The 20769-nt window shown below is 35.5% G+C and overlaps 1 protein-coding gene and 1 pseudogene across 2 annotated transcripts in view; one reads left to right on the plus strand and one right to left on the minus strand.

The window, feature by feature from the left end:
- The window catches only part of LOC125841173 (vacuolar protein sorting-associated protein 32 homolog 2-like), a 134413-nt gene extending 117230 nt beyond the window's left edge, over positions 1 to 17183 (plus strand). Inside the window, exons 1-8 of one of the 2 annotated variants that reach the window (XM_049520236.1) lie at positions 4202 to 4374; positions 4513 to 4648; positions 13119 to 13218; positions 14632 to 14717; positions 14823 to 14914; positions 15479 to 15593; positions 15674 to 15863; positions 16859 to 17183. In XM_049520236.1, coding sequence (XP_049376193.1) covers positions 4577 to 4648; positions 13119 to 13218; positions 14632 to 14717; positions 14823 to 14914; positions 15479 to 15593; positions 15674 to 15859 — 651 coding nt within the window. In that variant the 5' untranslated portion in view covers positions 4202 to 4374; positions 4513 to 4576 and the 3' untranslated portion in view covers positions 15860 to 15863; positions 16859 to 17183. Of the gene's footprint in view, positions 1 to 4201; positions 4375 to 4509; positions 4649 to 13118; positions 13219 to 14631; positions 14718 to 14822; positions 14915 to 15478; positions 15594 to 15673; positions 15864 to 16858 lie in introns of those variants that run through there. The other variant, XM_049520237.1, reaches the window with a different exon arrangement.
- Positions 17184 to 17917: 734 nt separating this feature from the next.
- On the minus strand, positions 17918 to 19447 carry LOC125842953 (transcription factor MYB36-like; annotated as a pseudogene).
- Positions 19448 to 20769: the final 1322 nt, after the last annotated feature.

Below are 20769 nucleotides of genomic sequence, written 5' to 3' on the forward strand. Positions count from 1 at the left end.
GGTATAGTCTAGTTGCAGGATCAATGATGTTTCCTAGGTGATTACTATGGTGATCTCCAATTAATTCTACTCCTTCCTTTCTTATGGTGGGAGCTATGTCTGTTTTCATATCATTTCATATTTTTAGAAGTTATTTTACCGTTTAGACAAGTTTTTAAGGGGGGGGAGGGTCAATTATTTTGAAAAATGATTTCCTTGTATAGTTTACATAGTTGTTTTTAAGGGAACAAGGCTTTCAAACATTTTCTTTGATTTGCACATTGTGTATTTTAAATTGGGTCGTTAGGGTTCTCCTGTATAAGTGTTAGAGTAGGTGAGTTCACAACTCAGTTGTTGGGGTCGTGACAAACCAGGTCCACGATACTAGGACACAACTGTAGAAACAATTCATAGTCAGCTCAGTACCCATGATTGACAGTACAAGTTGTAAGCTAGGTCCACGATTCATACCATTAGTTGTGACGAGATTCATAGACTTTCAATTTTAGTCTCATGCCTTATGAGTCGTACATTGATGGTATGACACGTACCTTGGACCCATGGAAAGGTCCCTAGTTAGATTCCACGATTAATAGTACGACTCGTACCTTGTAATAAATACAGTCCATACCTAAGACTTGTGGAGAAGTCCTAGACTCCCAAATAGACTCTAGTGATCACAATCGACAGTACTTGTCGTAGTTGGATGGTACGACCTATACTTTAATCTGTGGGTAAGTCCAGAAAATCCAGACATCACCTAGGTGACCACGACTTGTGGAATTGAGGTACTGCCCATATAGTGACCCGTTGGTCACTTTTTTCAATGATTTTAAAAGTATTCTCCAATGGGTATTTTCATCTTTTCTTTTCCTTCCTTAGCCTAAACGTATCAAGCATTCAGTTTCTCTTTTAACCTACACTCTCAACTTCCAAACTTAGAATAAACTACAATAAAAGTTGAAACTAGGGCTGGTCATCTCTAAACTTCTATTCAAGAGAATTCTACTAATGTTTTTCCTTTCAGATGTGGAGGATTTTATCAATAAGTATTCTCTCGTCCACTGAGTCCCAAAAGTGAACTTTGTTCTTTAGTTATTTAATTCTACAAAATCTAACGTTTGTGAAAAATATATATTTCATTATATTTTAGTTTCTTCTCATGAATAGTGCATATACATATTTTTCCACATCATTCAGTATCGTTACTTAAGAGTACTTTCATGAACCCTCCTAACACGGAGTTTTCATGCCTTTAGACTTGTGTTGTTTAAATTGCATGTTTTCATTCTAAATACAAAAATTGTCATAATTAACCTTTTACTCAGTCTTTTAGTTACACATATTTAAAGATTCATTTAGATAAAGTGTCTCAGATTTTCAGTGTTATTAAGCTACCCAGTTTATTAACATAATTTCGCTTGGTGTATTACTTAGCTTCGAACGAACTCAAGGATGAAGGCTTACCCGTCTATTAAGCTAATAACTTTAGTAGTAATCCCTAAGTCCTCGCATTATGTGTTACCATAGGTTCTAAAAGGCTCACCTATCAAACTAGGCTTGACACCTTAATTTTCAAAAAGTTAGAATTAGCTGGTGGTTGCCCCAACAACTCATCGTAGTAGAGGTTTTCAGATAGGGAGTATTTTCACCTTTATGGTTTTGTCAGATATTTTCCATTTTTGATTATTAAGTAAGATTTGGATTTTTTTTACTTGAGTTTCCGCATCAGTTATGTCAATTTTTATGTATGAATCATAGTGTCATGTCAGACTATGGGTAAACTTGAGGTCACATGTGATTCTAAGTATTGTGTTACGACTGGGGGTAGTCTCGGGTCATGATAAACTTAGTAATGGAGTACTAGATAGAGTCTTGTTCATGGGTGTAAAAAATGCCGCACTTATGAATGATAGGTTATGAAACGTTGAGGAAACTTTCAATTCTTTCATATTCATTTCGTGCGATAGAGTGTGAATTCTATTTCACCTCTTTCTTACTCATGCTCTATGTGTTTACAGAATCATGCCTCCTAAAATAGCTAATGGAAGGAGAAACACAAACAAAAACCAACAAGTACCAATCAACTCCAGCAGATTGTCTGAGCGAACATGTCTCTTATTCTGAGTTAAGGGAAACTTTCTAAGTTCTAGCTCAGGCAATGCAACTCAGGTTAACTAGCAGGTTATTGTCAAGGTCAACCTAAATAGAAGTATGACAATGATAAAATTCCAAGATTTCACTTGGATAAATCCTCTCGAGCTCTATGGTTCTAAGGTGGAGCAAAATCTGTAGGAGTTCATTGCTGACGTGTATAAGATCACGCAGATTATGGGTGTTGGTCAAGTCAAGAGGAGAAACTTACCTGCTCACTAGTTAAAATGAGTTGCTTAGACGTGGTATAAGCAATAAAAAAAGGATAAGGGAGTTGATGTAGGTCCAATAAACTTGGATAAGTTTGTTGCTGCATTTTTGGACAGATTCTTTCTACTTTTAGTTAAGGGAAGCCAAATTTCAAGAATTTATAAAGTTGAAGTAGGGTGACATGACTGTGAATGAGTATTCTCTTAAGTTTACTCAACTTTCTAAATATGCTCCAGTGATGGTGGTGGATTCAAGGGCTCATATGAGTAAGAAGTGTTTGGATTGACTTCAAAGTTGGTCAAACCTACTTTTAAGTAAGTTTTTGACTTCTGGAAGTGTTTGACAAATATAAAATAACTTAAAATAAGTCAAAAAGTGACTTAAAATAAGTTAGGAAGTGTTTGACAAGGTTAAAAATGACTTAAAATAAGTTAAAAATTAAAAGTAGGTCTACCCCTACTTTTTATTTTTTGACTTAAAATTCAAATTAGTTTGACTTTTTTATTTTTGACTTAAAACTAATTTTTTAAGCCAATCTAAACTGGGCTCTAAGTTTGTTTTAGGTGTTTCCAAGATTGTGGTTAAAGAATTTAAAACTGTCATGTTAATCATGGTGATGGACACCTCCAAACTGATGACAAATTAGGAAGAAAAGGTCAAAGAGAGTGAAAAGTGTTAGAGGGTTAGAATACATTTTTGTCTTTTAGGTTGGAGAACGGGGATAAGGCACCAGACACTAAGTCCCATGGCAACACCCAAAGTGGTTGTACTTATTTGGGCCGTAAGAAGTGTGCTAAGAATCATTTGGGAAGTGTATGACTGGATGTGATGGTTGTTTTAGATGTGGCAAGCCAGGTCATAGAGTGAGGGAGTGCCCATTGGTCTCACATACATAAATGTTTGCCAGCAAATTCAGCCCAACCCTTCTGCAACTTAGCAGGTCGCCCAACTCATCCGGGTGCTACATCTAGTATAGGTGGCAGACAACGCCAAAATGGGTTCTATGCCTTATAGACTCGACATGATCATGAAGATTGCCTTGATGTAGCCATTTGTATATTACATGTTTTCCAGTTCGATGTTTATGCATTATTAGATCCAGAAGCCACACTATTCTTCGTGACTTCTTATACTGTAGTAAATTTTGATGTCAGTCCCGAAATCTTATCAGAACCCTTCTTAATCTTTACTTCTGTTGGTGAGTCAGTTATAGGTAAACGGGTATATAAAAATTGCTTAGTGTCTGTCTTTCTTAAAATCACCACAATTGATCTAGTAAAGTTAAACATGCTTGATTTCGGTATCATTCTAGACATAGATTGATTTACAACAAAATCATAAACTACAACAGATAAAATTTATTGTTCAAGAAAAACTATTATTAGTGAAAATCAAGGAGAAGGTTAAGAGAATGTAAATACTTACTTGAGCAGTTGTGTTCCTAGATATGATTCCTATTACTGAAATGGTTGTTTGTGAAGCGGTTTATTACTTTTGATTATACGGTGGATACTTTGACTGGTTGTGGTTATAACATTTTACATCTTACTGTGAAAAAAAAATAATTTAATTTTTTTTTTAGATATTTCACTAAAAAGGAAAAAATAAATTATGGTATAAATTTAGAGAGAACCATCTGATTCATTAAAAAAAATCTTTCGTAGTTCAATTGACTGGCTAGCTGAGCTTCCCACCTTATCGGTGAGAATTCAATTATCTATATTTTAATTTCCTTGCTATTTCCCTTTTCGTACCCGAAAAATAAAAAAAATAGAGATGGAACATTTGATCCGGAAGGCAAACTTGAGGGGTGAAAATCTAAATTGGTCTCAACTTTGAAAAAAAAGAAAAGAAAAAGAAAATTCCATTGGTCTGTCAGCGCACAGCACTGACGTCTCTTCCACATGAGCAATCTTCTGCCAAAAAGATCCAACCTTAAAATTTGTTGAGAAATTTCTCAGATCATTACCAACTTCAAAGGTCAAAACCCGATTGATTCCAATTATTCAAAAACCCTTCAAATTTTCTCAGGTCAGTCAATCAAACTCTACTCTCAAACGCATAAAATAAACGGGAATTATTTACATGAATTTTTTTCAAGATTTGTTTTTCATTGTGTAGATCGGTTTTTCCAGCTGATCTAATGAACCCTTTCGAATTTTCTTGCAGGGTTTAAATAATTTTGATTTTTTGAAGCTTTTTTGTATTATAATTGTTGCTGACAAAATCAAGAATGTTTACCCGAATGTTTGGAAAACCTAAACAAGAAACAAATGCTCTAGCTACGCTAGACAAGTTAAACGAGGTATGATCTTGATTTCTTGATTGTTTCTCTTTAGACTTTGTTAAACAACTGTTTGGATTGTTCTAATTTTACTTGTAAAGGTTTGATGGTGTTGAATTTATTTTTGTATTTGCTGGTTATGGGGGTGGGTGGAGGATCTAGTATTAGCTATACTATTTATTAGAGTAAATGAGTTTTGATACTGAATTCAGTTGACGTTGGCGAATGAATAGCTGTGGGTAGTTATGTGAAGTTTTTTTTTGTGGAATTTGTTGCTAGAAAGAACTTGCCGTAATTCGGGTACTTCTGTATGTTATTGTTGTCTGAGCAAAGGGTCTATAGGAAAAAACCTCTCTATGTCACACAAGGTAGGGGTAATGTTTGCACACACTCTACCCTCCTCATACCTCAATTGTGGGATCACACTGGGTATGTAGTTGTTGTGGCAATCATCTATTTTTCCATTCAGTTTATATTTTTGTGGTTTGAACTTCTGCCATTTTGGGAATTCTATAGAGTGGTGGTTAGATTGATTTTGTTGTATGGGGCAGAGTGTTGGCCAGTCAAAGTCAAGAACTCTCAGGTTCAAAAAATGTAAGTGACGGAAATGAGGATGTTGAGATGGATATGTGGGTATACAAGGAGCAATAGGATTAGGAATGAGGATATTCGAAACAAAGTAGGAGTGACCTCCGTGGTGGACAAGTTGAGGGAAGAGAGACTGAGATGGTTTGGGCATGTGAAGAGAAGATGCACGGATGTCTCAGTGAGGAGGTGTGAGAGGTTTGATATAGCGGGGTCGAGGAGTGGCAGAGGTAGGCCGAAGAAGTAAACGGGGGAGGTGATTAGACATGATATGATGCATCTTCAGCTTATCGAGGAGATGACCTTAGAGAAGAGGATATGGAGGTTGTGGGTAAGGATAGAATGTTAGTAGGTAGTTAAGAGTTGTCTTATTACTAGTGTAAGCATGTATTAGGTTGGTGGTAGTATAGAGCACCGTGTCGGTTGTAGTATTAGCCTATTCATGTAGTCTTTGGCTTTTGGTATTTGATACTATCTGTGGTTTACTGTATTTAGGTGATCACACCTTGTTGTTGTTGTTGTTGTTACAATTCCTTGCATATAGTTGTTACTGCTTTGCTATTCGTTGTCGTGTTTCTCCCCACTACTTTTTTTTGTTTTATTACTTCTTTGATTTACTTGAGTCGAGGGTCTTTTGGAAACAGTCTCTCTACCCGAGAGATATTGGTAAAGATTGCATACAGAGTACCTTCCCCACACCCCACTTTGTGGGATTTCATTGGGTATGTTTTTGTTGTTGCCTCCTAACCTGCCAAAAGGAATACAAGAAAGAATAGTGTCATAGTGCACATTGAGGTTGGTCTTGTCTAACGTAATTCTTAGACACAAGAGTGTTTACAATGTTCCTTTTAATAAAACCGCACCCTTCCCATCCCAAGGGGCAGGCAAGTTAACTTCATAACTCTGAAAAAGTTGGATTGCTCATGGGTAACATCTTTGTTTTATGCTCATGTTCAAACTAATGTAAAATGGAGCGGAAGTTCTTCCTTTTGCTGATAGAAAAAATACAGACGTAGGTTATGTACACTATTTTAGGTGTGCTACAATTTAGCTGTGATATGCCCAAATTACACATATGGAAAGATATATGGCAAGAAATATGTCAATGATGGTTATTCGACCAGTAGTTGATGTTTCAAGGGAGGGTTTGACATAAAAAGTAAAAGATTTCTAGATTTGTAGTTATCAGGCGATGTTTAAGATCTAGTTTTGTTGTATTCAATATGTGATAATAGACTAAAATTGTGTTCCCCATGGTCTCATAACTTTAGCAAGTCTATTTTGTTGGTGATCTATCTTAGTGTTATGCATGCAAACTGACGATTATGGTTCATCTAACGTCTTTCGACCTAAATAGATGAATATCACTCTAAGTCCTTTCGATCTTCAAGTGTTTAAGTATTAAGTCTCGTCATTAGTTTCAGATTAACCTTCCTTGTAACTCAAGTCACTAAATGAGGGTTAGAAACCTCAAATTTGCTTTGTCAATCCCTTTTTCTAATCTCTACTTTTATCAAGCAAGTTAAGATTTATGGCAAGTTCTAACGTTTGCAATCACTAAAAAACAATCAAAGCGAAGAGATTAACAATACATGCACAATCATTGTTCAAGAGTCACTATTATTTTTGACCTACATTCGTTATTCATTCCATCATAGTTCCCACAACCCTATTTATGGTGTTAAGCTACTCATGCTTGCACAAACAATAGCAAAAGATGTAGAAGAAATCATAACAATGAACTTCCAAGAGAAGAATAATAAAAATGAAATTGTATTAGCAAAAGTGATGATCAAAGTATGTAGCACAAACTCCAAGAATTAAGAACAAGTCAATATTGTCGTGTCTATACTCATTATCCACCGAGTTTAGAAGGCTGTGATTGGTCCAAAAGGTGGCGGGTCACAGACAGATTTCTTAGTTATCAAAAAAAAAAGTAACCAATGTTTAATAACTTTTTTGTTGTATTCAATATGTGAGAAGAGACTAGGACTATGTTCCTCATGATTTCATAACTTTAGCAAGTCTTTTGTGTTGGTGATCTATCCTGGTGTTATACATGCAAAACTATCGAATATGGTACATCTAACGTCTTTCGAATATCACTTTAAATCCTTTCGGTCTTTGGTGTTTAAGTATTAAGCCTCGTCATTAATTTCGGATTGACTTTCCTTGTAACAATTCATGTCATTAGATGAGAGTTAGAAACCTCAAATCTCTATTGTTAATCCCTTTCGTTATCTCTACTGCTTTTATCAAACAAGTTAAGATTTATGTGTTGCAAGTTGAACCAAAGGAGTTCAAAAGTGATATATTTACATAGTTTCCATCCTTTATAGTTTAGTCCCAATTTACTATTCCTATTTCTTTAAGACCCTAAGTTAGTTTATTAGGGTAGTATTGTCATTTCTATTTGTCTAGGGGGTTCAGTTTTGTATTGTGTAAATACCTTGTATGTTCTCATTTGGGAGATATGAATGAAATTATCCTTAGATTAATTTAGCCTAGTTCTTACCTTAGCTTAGTTTGTAGCTCGTTTCCTTCTCAAATTCCATTCTTGTATCATTTGGTATCAGAGCACTCTCTTGAGCTCTGTGGGTATTCGTTAATGGCGTTTCAAAATCCTCTATATGCTTCTACTTTCACTTCTAATCCATATCCAAGTTTGAATGCTTTACCCTTTGGTGGTTATGGAGGAGATCCTTATGGGTGTAACAATACAGGATATGGGGGTTATTATAGTGGGTATCAACAACATTTCAATCATCCATATCCTCGGTACTCTTCTAATTTTACTCCACATAATCCTTGGCAAGGTGCTAATTCCCAATCGACTCCTTATTCTAATTTCACTCCACATCATCACTGTCAAGCTGCTAGTAACCCATCTACTCCTTATCTCTACCAGCTGTTGGAGTTTGCAAGGACATCCTCGGAGTCCTGGACTGCAAGCGTGGTTCCGCAAGGTGCGGTGGCAATGAGTTTCTTCTCCAACAATACCATGGCTTGCCTCTCCGAGAAGAGGATGGGAGAAACCCATAAATCTGAATATTCCCATCAGTCATTGCCGATTCAACAATATCCTCCTATTAGAACGACCATAGCCGATTGCCATCCATTTGATTATTCGATTGATGAAGAGATTCAGACGGTTATCAATAATGGCACCTCCATTCATACAGATAAAATAGGGAACCATATTTTTATTGCCGACAATCCCATTGAACATGCTATTTCAGAAACTTCTCTAATTAGAGAGGAGTTGGCGGAATCCGAGCAATCGAAAGAGGAAAAACTTTTATCTCTTTAGCCACAACCAGAACTGAAAGAGAGGTTAAGGTATGATAATGACCTTGATTTACACGTTGAGTCCATGAATTCTAGTAGCAGCAGCACCACATTCGATTGTTGTCACCAATTTCCTATTGATAAGGAGAGCAATGGATATTATTAGAGGAAGAGATTGATTGTGAATGGACTCGTAGAAAATGGAGATGAAAAGGAAGAGAGTAAATGTTTATGTGTTCTTCACCTCTTTCTACGTGTAGCCAATTAGATACTCTAGAAGATGAGCACAAGGTGTTTGAAGAAATGCCAACTCGTGAGGTTGTGGGTTATTTTGACAAACTAAATGATGTTTGTGGAGATTTTGTGGATACTAAGAACCAATGGGGTGACAATATATGTTCCATTGTTGAGAAGGTACAGGAAAAGGTTGATGAACATTGGAGCAAAGATGTTGAAAGTGAAGAGGAATATGATTCCACTGACTTCTCTTTTTCTTTCGCCATGAATTCGAGAACTGAACGGTATGTTGCAGATGGATTACTAGTTACCTTTGATGGTAAGACGAAGGTCAATGATATGTTAAATTGCATCGGGAATGAAGATTTTGTTACTATTGCGAGTTTCTCTGAGGAGAAAGGCAAAATAGTTTCAGTCCTTGTGCCGAATTCCATTTGGGTCTGAAATTTTTTCACTTGGACTATTCATCAGAAGTGATGTCCCTACTACAGGAGAATGTCCAGCTGCTTTCGAGAAGCATTTTACGACATATAGAGGTTGCTCGTTTTCGAAAATCTGGATTGGTAACTCCCTAGGGAGATCTTCTATATCGCAAGAAATGTTGCTTAGGGGTTATCCATTACAAAAGAAGATTGAGTTTCCAATGTCGAGCAACAACTTCTCCTTTTCACTAGTTAACTGTTGCGGTGATTTATTGCTAAGTGGGGTAGATACTAATTCAGCTTTAGCTCCTGCTGCAGCTACTGTAATAAAGAGACCTGAAGTTATACATGTGCCAGGAAGTGCTAAGGTTAGTGCAATTCGAGTACTTGAGAAATATTTAAATAGGCAAGGTTTTTTAATCATTGTTTGTGGTTGCGTGACTTGTTCTTGGAAGTCTGTGAATTTAGATGAATCAATTGTTTCTACTAAATCAGAAAATGACAATGTTGCTACTGTTGTACTCACGGGAAAACGAAACCTTGAGGAGTATGTTCAATTCTCAAGGAGTGCAAACTTCCCCGCTTCACTTCCTTTGACATTTGCTGATGCTCTTACCAACATTGTTGACCAAATTGAGATTAGAGCTCATATATTTGGTGATTGTTTACGTTTTCCATTTGATCCAGGTGACTGTTTTCACTTATGCTCGTGTTTGTTAAGATGCTTCCTTGAGGTCAAGGAAGTTTTGAAGGAGGGAGTACTGATATGATTTGGAAATAGAGCACTTGTTGGTCAGATTATTTCATGGAATTTTCCTCTTTTCATGGCTCATTCTATATACTACAACACCATTTTAGGGTATTGGAAAATCAAGGCTTTACATTTCTAATTTTGAAAGATTGGGACAAGGTGGAAGGAGTATTGCTGACAATCTGCAATGGTGGTTGACAAGGGATACAGTCTCCTTACTTGCTATTTTCAGTACTCAGTTGACCACATACCTACTAGACAATCTTTCTGCTTCTAGGAGCCATTTGTATCAACCCTTGGATATCATTTTCTCTCAAGGTCATAATCATAATGGCTGCTCACTCAAAGAGAAGAAATATAGTTGCCTAGTTGACTGGAGGAGTAAATTGAGGGAACTAAGTATAGTCTCAAATTCATAAACAAGTTGTGCAATGCTATTAATGTGGATAGGGATCAAACTCAGTTGGTAAGTATATTACATGGTGGTAATATTGCATCAGATGCCTTCAATTTCGGCATGGTCTTGCAATGAAAATGATACTAGATTTAAAAGATGGACTACTACAACTTGGCAGCATTTTGAGGCTAACTGTTGCACTTTCAGTTTTCAATGTTGTCTCTTTTACATGGTTCATTCTACTTGTCCTTGGAGAACCTATACATGAGTCATCCATTCTCTCAGTAGTTGGCAAGGCTTCAGGAAAACAGGGTAGAGATATGAGGAAAAGACTCAATGTAATTACCTTGTTGGTCCTTAAAGCTGCTGACCGAAAGTTCATTGATATTGTGTTGAAAAATATTGCCCATTTGCTTATCTTCTCCTTGGAGTATGACTTTGTTAAGCATGAGTTTTGGAAGCATAAATTCAAGGATGCTTACTGGAGGTCAAGTGAATTTTGGAAGACATTCACTATACCCTTTATGTTTTTAACCTTGAGGACAAGGTTTATTTTAAGGGGGAATGAATGTTGCAAGTTGAACCAAGGGAGTTCAAAAGTGGCATATTTACATTGTTTCCATCCTTTACATTTTAGTCCCAATTTTCTATTCCTATTTCTTTAAGACCCTAAGTTAGTTTATTAGGGTAGTATTGTCATTTCTATTTGTCTAGGGTTCAGTTTTGCATTGTATAAATACCTTGTATGTACTCATTTGGGAGATATGAATGAAATTATCCTTAGATTAATTTAGCCTAGTTCTTACCTTAGCTTAGTTTGTAGCTCGTTTCCTTCTCAAATTCCATTCTTGCATCATTATGGCAAGTTCTAATGTTTGCAACCGCTAAAATACAATCAAAATGAAGGGATTAACAATACATGCACAATCACCATTCAAGAGTCACTATTATCTTTGACCTACGTTCGTTATGGTTCCCACAACCCTAGTTATGATGTTTAACTATTCATGCTTGCACAAACAACAGCAGAAGATGTAGAAGAAATCATAGCAATGAACTTACAAGAGAAGAATAATAAAATCAGAATTGTATTAGCAAAAACAATGATCAAGCAGAGCAACTTCCAGGAGTTCAAAATGAATTGTTTAGCTCTGTTTTATTTTTGGTGTAAACAGAAATTAATAGTTCAAACATAAGATGTTTTTGACGCTTTAGACTATTCATAGGAACAACAAATAGATGTTCAAGATGTATGTTGTAATACTTTAGAAGGGGGACTACATGTTTTGATGTAGTATTCCAGTGGATATATAGATTAACTGTTACCATTCTCAAAAAACAAAAAAAACAATGATCAAAGTTCGTAGCAAAAACTCCAAAAACTAAGAACAAGTCAACAATGTCGTGTCTCTACTCAAAAAGTCGATAATAATGCGTTCCCTTAACAAGAAAACCTAAGGAAAGTATTTATAGACATAAAAACCTATCCTAAACCAACTAGGGAAACTTGGCAGCGTCAACAATCCACAGACCGTCATTTAGATCCATGGTCTGTGGAGGTTGGAAGTCAACCGTCAATTGCCCTTTTTAGGTTTGGAACTTGCAGGTAATCACGACTCAATTCACGGTCCTTGAACACTTTGACTATCCATTATCTTAAACAGTGGTTTGAGACCAAAAATACTTCTTCACGGAACCTTGGTCGACGAGTGACAGGATGGTTTGTGGACTGGTTCCATGGTCCCTCAAAAGGCTTGTAGAATGAAATACCTCTACAAAACCTCTTTTACGAACAACAGACGGTCCGTCAACTTGAAACCAACTTGTAGCCTTGTAGATCCACTTCGGCACTTCCACAAGTAACAGGATGGTCCGTGGATTGATTCCGCGGTTCGTTATTTTCTTTCATGGATCAACACTTTGTCATTTTTAGCTCAAAACTTCAACTTCCGTGCACTCACGTCTTCGTGCACATAAACAAAAAATGTCATCATATTGCACTATTACATACTTAAGAACTACAAAATCCCTTTGTCAAAGAGCGTTGAATGTGTCGTGGAATCCCGGTACATCAAGCGGCCACCTGCCACAGGTGGATAATCCCAGTACATCAAGCTGGCACCTGCCGCAGGTGGATATGATAGATCGTACAGGTGGCTACTCTTTTTCAAACAGGTTGTATCTGAGAGAATGTGTGACCACATACGAGTTACCCTCTCTTGAATAGCTGGACTGCAATGTTTGATACTTTTCGTTTAGCTAGGTGTGGAAATATTATGCTTTTGTGGATTTCTTATAGTGCCTGATTGGGAGAAGCAAAATTCAAATTTGTAAAGTCTGATTTTTCTTCTACTTTCTATAACACAAAGCTTCCAGTGTTTCTTCTTCTAAAACAATGGAGGTTCATCATTTGCGATGAATTAACCAAAAAGTTGTAGTTTTGGTTTGGCCTAGTCTTAATTCAGGGTAAGTTCATTTAGGGTGTGGGCGCTTTGCCAAACATGTTCATGATAGTTATTCATGCTATTTCAATTTGAACTCAGGCACGGTTTACTTTTGGACCAACTTATTTGATATAGGAAGACAAATGTAAAGCTAGAACCGGAGGGGCTTAGGCATATTATCCTTGTTTCCTCCTATTTTGGTGAAGAAGTAGGAGGCTATCTTGTTTCCCCTGTTTTCTAAATCGTTCTGTGGACTAGTTTTTTAATAACTTCTTTCTTGTTAATTTCAGTCAAAGTTATTAGCTTATTTTAAAATTTTCAAGTAAATGATCAAGGGCTTAAATGTTATTTTGGTTATGCTGTACAGACTCTTGAGATGCTTGAGAAAAAGGAGAAGGTTTTACTGAAGAAGGCTGCAGCTGAGGTTGAAAAAGCAAAGGAATTTACTAGAGCAAAAAACAAAAGGGGTAGGTTCTACTGAAATCATTCACAAGATGATATTTCTTCTTCCTATGTAGTTTACTAGTTATGAATACCTTTACGTTGATATTTTTGTTTTCTTATGATATATGTTATTGTCATGAACTTAAGGATGCGGCATACCATGAAAAATATTCTTGTTCATGGACAATAAACTGCTGGGTATTTAATGTAAATTATTCCCATGTATTTGCATGATATCTGGAATCGAGTAACATCAGACAGATCTGATGATTTGACTCTGTTTTGTGTGAGAGACAAGGTAGTTTATGTATGGTGAACTTGCTACTGGGTTAACAGGTGAAAAAATTATCTCACAATATGAAGTGATAATGGGGTACTGGTTTTTTTATGTCATTGGTATGTTAAAAATATAGCATGCATATTGGTATCTTCATGAATTTATCGTCTTATCCTTTCTGATTTTCTGCTTGGGGGATTTGGGGTGATACATGAGGTTATCCCTTGAGGTCCTTGCCATTTCACAAATTCCTTTATTCCTTTATTCTGTTTAAACTTTAAAGTCTGTTTAATGTTTCAATTCAACAATTTGAAGGAACAAAATGGAAAAGAAAGGTATGAGTCTTTGATTTCTAACCTCTTTTTATTTTAGAAAGCTTTTCTTTTAATTGGATAATGGGTCACCCTCTCTACCCTTCTTCACTGTTCTCTAACTATTTATCTACTTATTTTCAAAGAGGGAGTGTTTCAAAAGAGCATTTCATATTTAAAACTTAGGAGAGTTATCCTTCAATAAGAGAGACTTATGTCCTTTCTCTTACCTTGTAGGTTACAATGGTTTTCTTTGCAAATTCTCATGCTATAGACAATATTCAAGACATGATTGACCAATCACCCGGGCCTCAATTTCATAAAAAATTGGGATCAATTGTATGAATCCTTCGAAAGTGTTCCTCTTTGTTCGGACCCAAATCATTTGAACAATTATGATGTCTTGACACGAAAAGTTTGACTTGTTTTTGGAGGTATCTTAGATCATGTAAAAATTAGAGATAATAATGTATTTCCTCTGAAAGAAATGGTTAGAGATAATAAGCTTAGAAACACTTTCAATGAAAACGCATTTGACTGTAGCTGGTCTGCTTGAATTCTGGATATTCTGCTTCATTGTCCTGGATGTTTCCACTTTAAAGTAAAGGAACAAACATGATTTACTTGCTCATACCGGCTCGAGCGAGTCTCTTGGGTTTGGGTTACAGTGAATAGTTATCATTCTCGCTCATGCACATGAATTTCAGTTTTCGCTGCCTTTAGCATTGCGAGGATATACTATAGTATTGGATGGTGTTGTGAATCATGTTCTTGTATTTTGAGTCATTATGTCCTTGCTAAATTCTCAGAGTTTGATGACAGCAGTAACCAATTTCTTTTATTTTTAGCTGCAATACAATGTTTGAAAAGGAAAAGGCTTTATGAGCAGCAAATCGAGCAGCTTGGAAACTTCCAATTGCGTATTCATGATCAGGTGCTCTTCATGTGTTCCTACATCTTGGAATCTTTGCACCACCGTGTATCATAAGAACATGAAGAGACGGCGATCTGCATTCACTTATTTGTGTATTGGTTTCAGATGATAATGTTAGAAGGTGCAAAAGCCACAACGGAGACTGTTGATGCTTTAAGAACTGGAGCAGCTGCAATGAAAGCTATGCAAAAGGCAACGTAAGTTTCATATGCTATGTGCTCAGTGCTATTTAGTGGTGTTTTTTCTTCTGTAGATGCAAACATCTTTTCACAGAGATAAACTTAAGAAAAATAGAAAGTTGGAAATGAGAGATCTCCAAGTCAGGACTTTTTGGTCAATGCATGTTAATACATCAAATTTACCTTGTAATTTTCTTTCATGATTTAAAAGATATTATCGGTCATTACTGAATCACCACAGAGGTCAGGACTTTTTGTAATTTTATTTCATGATTTAAAAGATATGATCTGTCGTTACTAAATCACCAGAGGTCAGGACTTTTTATAATTTTCTTTCATGATTTAATAGATGTGAATAATGTTAAATTCCATAACACTTCATATCTTTTAATTACATGAGGGTAGTTTTTCGTATCACCCACACCTACGCAACGTGTTGTCTGTATATATCAGTTGAGTGTTTCTTATTCGTCAAGATCAATCTCCAATACTTTCTAGCAATTAGTTCGGTTTGTTGTTATGGTTTTCTGTTTTAACTCAGGGTTTTGTCCCTGATATAAGCTTAATGTATTCTGTTTTCAGGAATATTGACGATGTCGACAAAACAATGGATGAGATCAATGAGCAGACTGAGAATATGAAATTAATTCAGGAAGCATTGTCAACACCAATTGGTTCAGCTGCTGATTTTGATGAAGTATCTCCGACTTATTCCTTACATTTTTGTTATTTATAATTACTCTTTCAGGACAAGAATTTACATGTATCTTTCTGCAGGATGAATTGGAGGCAGAACTTGAAGAACTGGAGGGGGCTGAGTTGGAGGAACAGCTCCTTCAGCCTGCTACAACTGCTCCTAATGCGCCAATTAATCTACCTGCTGGCAGGCAACAAGTGCGTCCTGCTGCTCAGAAGACGGAAGAAGATGAGCTTGCCGCTTTGCAGGCTGAAATGGCTCTTTGAACAGGTCATTTCCATTCACGTTCCTCTGTTGTCACTGAGAGTCGAGTCAAGGAACCTCTGATTTGTGTATTTGGGATTTTTAAGTACCTGATGATATATTTCTTTTTACATGCACAAATTACAGCTGAGACATGCTATATTTAGAATCTGAACACACTTCCAGTTCTATGTTTTGTTTTCATATATTTTTCCTTTGTGGTGCGCTTGCAGTAGAGCTAGTTCCTGGGTCAGGATTTCGTGGGTGGTAACTAGTATCCAGTTTCATCACTTATGCGTGAATTATATATTAATCGATTGATATGGCTCTTATGTTTCTAACTTGAATGATCTCAAGTTGGCGAAGGAATTCGATATGGGCTTAGCAAGTATGATTGTTGTGCAATTCAAATTTTTTTAATTGAAAAGAAATTGTCCGACTCATGTACTTTCACCTCCCCTGTCTGGGTATGGATAACAGGATAAATGTGTAGGACACAATTAGATGCCTTCCTATTTGCTTATCAATTTGCTAATGTGATTCCACTCTGGACTCTTTGATAACAAACTAAAGGTTTCTCTTCCCTCACTTTTTTCTCTACCCTCGTGGAAACCCCATTTAAAAGCAGGAAAAGGAACCTTAGTGCCCCATAAACAGATCATAGAGTACCAAGAATCTCTCTAAAATTGTACCAGCAAACAGGTAGTCTGCAATTTTGCCTATTCCTTTTGGCTGCTTCTAACTGGATATATTAGTTCTCGGTTTTCAGAAGGATCTGTTAATGAGTATAAAAAAAAAAGCGCTGGAGATTTAGTTACTGTCTTGTTCAGATAGATGTGCTGTGTTACGACAAAGCTATGTAGATTTCAAGTGATAGTTCATGATCATTGGACCGCGCTTTTCATTTTCACTATTCATAGTAGCAAAATCACCACAATGATGCAACTGGAGTCTTTGCAGTCTTTTTGATGGATGTTTTGTATGAACTTTCTTGACTGCTCCCTTCTTTGGTGTCTTTGCAGTTCTTGTTGCCTCCCACGAGACAGCGTAAAGGCTTGATGTATTCTTATGGTGGATGGATATACCTTTGGAGCTTTGAATTCTTATGGATGCATGCAGGATCAGAAGTTACTGTATAAATGACAGCAGATGATGAGTTTACATTCTGTGTGAAGTTGAAGTGGGAAAAAGCATGCTACTTTCGTGTGAATTATCAAAAAGATGTTCTAAGATACTTTTAAATGAATTTTCAAGATTTGGTTGTTTACATTATTATGGTCAGAAAACCTTCTATATATACAAGCACTTAATTCAGGTGAGTGAAAAGTACCAGTGTTAAAAGTTTAACCACCAATATTCAAATGGTAGCTATTTAAGTCAAATATGACACTTTACCAATTTTGGGGTAGTGTTTAATTTTTACCCCTGGTCTTTAATTTTTTTTCTTCTATTCAGCACTTTAAGTAACAAAAACCAGGTCGAAAATATTTCTGACACCGAATAACAAATAATTTTTCTGCAGGGCATAAGTTTATTTTTGCGACATAATATCTCAGAAGTTATGTTGTAAAAGACATAACAAGTTGTGTTGTATTGCATAGTTTCATTTCTATTGAACTTATGCTGAGCATTGCAAAAGCTTAGTTTTAACAAGTTATGATGTACCACATAGAGCTTGTTGATCGATCGAGGTAAAAGTTCAGTTTTGAAATCCACAAGTTATGTTGTACTGCATAACTTAATTCCTATAGAACTTTTTGTTGATCGTTTTAGACCTCACCGGTTATGCTATAAAAGCATAACTTAATTTCAACAGAACTTATGCGTCATATAAATACAACACAACTTCTGCTGCATTACTCAGCTTAACTTGTATAAGGTCATAAAAAAAGAGATGCAATCAGTAGAAGTTGAAGTCCAAAACCTATCTGAAACCATAAATTAAATAGAGTATGTAAACATGTCATGTTTCTTTTCTAGTTGGCATTCCACTAATAAATCATCTAAATACTAAACCACATATACTAAACTTCCTTTGTGTGTTTTCACATATTGTTTCACATCACAATGACTTCATAACATCAATCTCCAAGCAAATCATCAGATCAAAGTGGATGGGAAATCATCAATTTCTTCGTGTTGAGTACTCCATATACCATCACTAGTGTTGGAATCCATTGGAAAAAAGCTTTCAAACCATGCAACATCATCAAGTGGTGAAGAACATGTTCCAAAACTCATCGATCCTTCGATGGAAGGTGAACTCTTGGAGTGGTCCTCCTCTTGATTAGTGAATCTTGGATTTTTTTCGACTGTTTCAACCATGTTTTTATCAGCAGAGTCATTACTTGGAATTGGTAATTTCATTGCTTCTTTTCTTGCTGAAAGCTTCTTCTTCAACTTGCTATTCCAGTAATTCTTGATTTCATTGTCTGTTCTTCCTGGAAGCTTAGATGCAATAACACTCCATCTGCAAATTTTAAAAACTTTGGGTTACTTTTAAATACTAATAATAATGTTTTGAAAGAAAATAAAATAAAAAATTAGTTGAAGAGCAAGATTTAGCCTGCTTCCAAGTTGATTGTAGAGAGAGCAGATAGTGTTGTCTTCCTCTTGTGTAAAATTTCCAAGTTTGATATCTGGTCGAAGATAATTAAGCCATCTTAACCTGCAACTCTTGCCACAACGATTTAGCCCTGCATTTTGTACATTGCTCTTTTGTGTAAAAACAACAACTAAAGGACAACAACACACATAAAGTGGGGTTTGAAGGGCAGTAAAATGTATGCACACAGATCTTATCCTTGTTTTAAAGGTAGTAGAGACACTGCTTTTTTATAGACCCACAATTTAAAGAAAAAAATAATCCAAAACAGTATAAAGAAATAAATAATGAAAATGAAGAGGTCATGACAAAATATTATAAACGATCTGATAAATCATATTGACCAGTAATCATAACAAGATAATACAATATTAGAAGTAAAAAATTAACCAAACTCAAACTACAAGAGTAATGTTACGGTTAATTGTACGGCCAACAACACATAAGGTGAAGGTGGTAAAAAGAAAAGACTATATTGAGAAAATCATATAATAGAATTAATTATATGAATAATGAATCATTTGACTAGATTACACTTTCTCTCTCTTCAAAACAGATACAAGAAAGACTCTTCAAGAAAATTATATATATTGTTTGTTGGAGCAAAAGAATAGATTTAGAGAAAAAACATAATTAATGCCATCTTTGTTAATCAGAGGCGAAGTCAGAATTTATGACGATGATTTCAAGTATTAACAACTCTTTTCAACTTTGACTATAACACAACAATCAAATAGGAGAAGAGAAAGTTACAATCGAAAATAATCACATGTCATCCAAAAGCTAACAAAACAAAATCTCAAAACACGATAAAACAAACAACTAACAAAATTATAAAAAATGAGAGGTAAAGAAACAGAACCAGCTCTTTTAGGAAGGGTAATCCAACTGCCAGGATTTCCATGGTTAAAGATGTGATTCTTGAGAATTTCATCTTCCTCTGGAGACCATTGTCCCCTTTTCACTTTGGTCTTGTCACAACAAGGTGCCCTTACCATGCTTTTGTTCTTTTAAGTCACTTTTGAGTATGCAAAAGAATTGTAAAACACAAACACACACACACACATATATATATATGTCATAAAGATGTTGATAATTTAATTTTAAGTTAATAGAATCAGATATCATAATAATGGTTATCATATTTTTTGAAGACTTTTAATTTACTGACCATATGGTTGGTCTTATAAAATCTTAATATTGCCAAGAGGGGGAAAAGGAGTTTATTTGGTCACTGCCCCCCTTGAATTTCTTGAAATGGCAAATCCTCTATATTAGTTTTAATTTGGACACTTTGCTTCACATGTTTTTACTTTTTACTAAATATATACTCCACAAATTTGCAGTGAACTTGCTTTTTCATTCTTTTACTTTCAAAACTTATCTCAACTTTAAAAAACATAAGTAAAAGAACAAATGTTCTCTTTAATCTACATGCTAATTATAAAGTTGTAATACTACTAATAATAAAAGGACAGCGAAGTGCACTAAGCATTATCGTAGGATCCAGATAAGGATTGCAGCCTGATGTAGACGGTCTATCCTAATACTCTAATAATACTAATGTTGTATGAAAAAAGACATTTGGTTTCTCTTTGTGTGTTTACCACTTTGTCAAGAAAGTGTACATTTTGTACCAAAATGAACACTGTAGAATCAAGGTTGCAGTCCTGACATGTGATTTAGCTGCCATGTTTGTTGAGTTTATGAATGCAGAAAGACTAGGTACGTCACTACAATAAAATTAGCTTTTAGCGGCAACAAAAGTACTCATGAACAAAGAGTGTTAAGATTTTTATCTGCATTAGTTAGTTGCCACCACTGAATCCAATGTCGTTACAGACTTTAGATACAGTTACAAAGAATGCTGATTGTCGCTAAAATTACATATTCTATAGCAATTAAGCTATTACCGTTAATTATTTGCCTTTACAAATGATTTTTGATATAGTGTGTTGGAGTAAATATATCACTTTTTTCATCTTCTCCTTTTAGGCCTCGATTCTTTCAAAGGTTTTAGGACCCCAAATGAAGTGTTTTATTTTAATCAAAAGTACCATACTGATGTGGAAAAAAAACTTATATAGCTAAACCGCATGAATTTCATGCACTATATGGGCATGACTAACATCCCAGGGGTCGCTATGGAAGAATAATCTTCTACAGCGACTGAGGATTTTTAATGATCAATATTTTATTAGTTAAAAAAAAACATAGAGTAAGGTTGTTATTTATATTTTTATTGTGACTTTGTTGCTACTAAAAAGATCAACGTTCCACGAAAATCCCATTCTGACAATTCAGTCAACACAATAACTTATCAACACT

Source organism: Solanum stenotomum, chromosome 10, assembly GCF_019186545.1.
Source record: "Solanum stenotomum isolate F172 chromosome 10, ASM1918654v1, whole genome shotgun sequence".
NCBI classification, from domain to species: domain Eukaryota; kingdom Viridiplantae; phylum Streptophyta; class Magnoliopsida; order Solanales; family Solanaceae; genus Solanum; species Solanum stenotomum.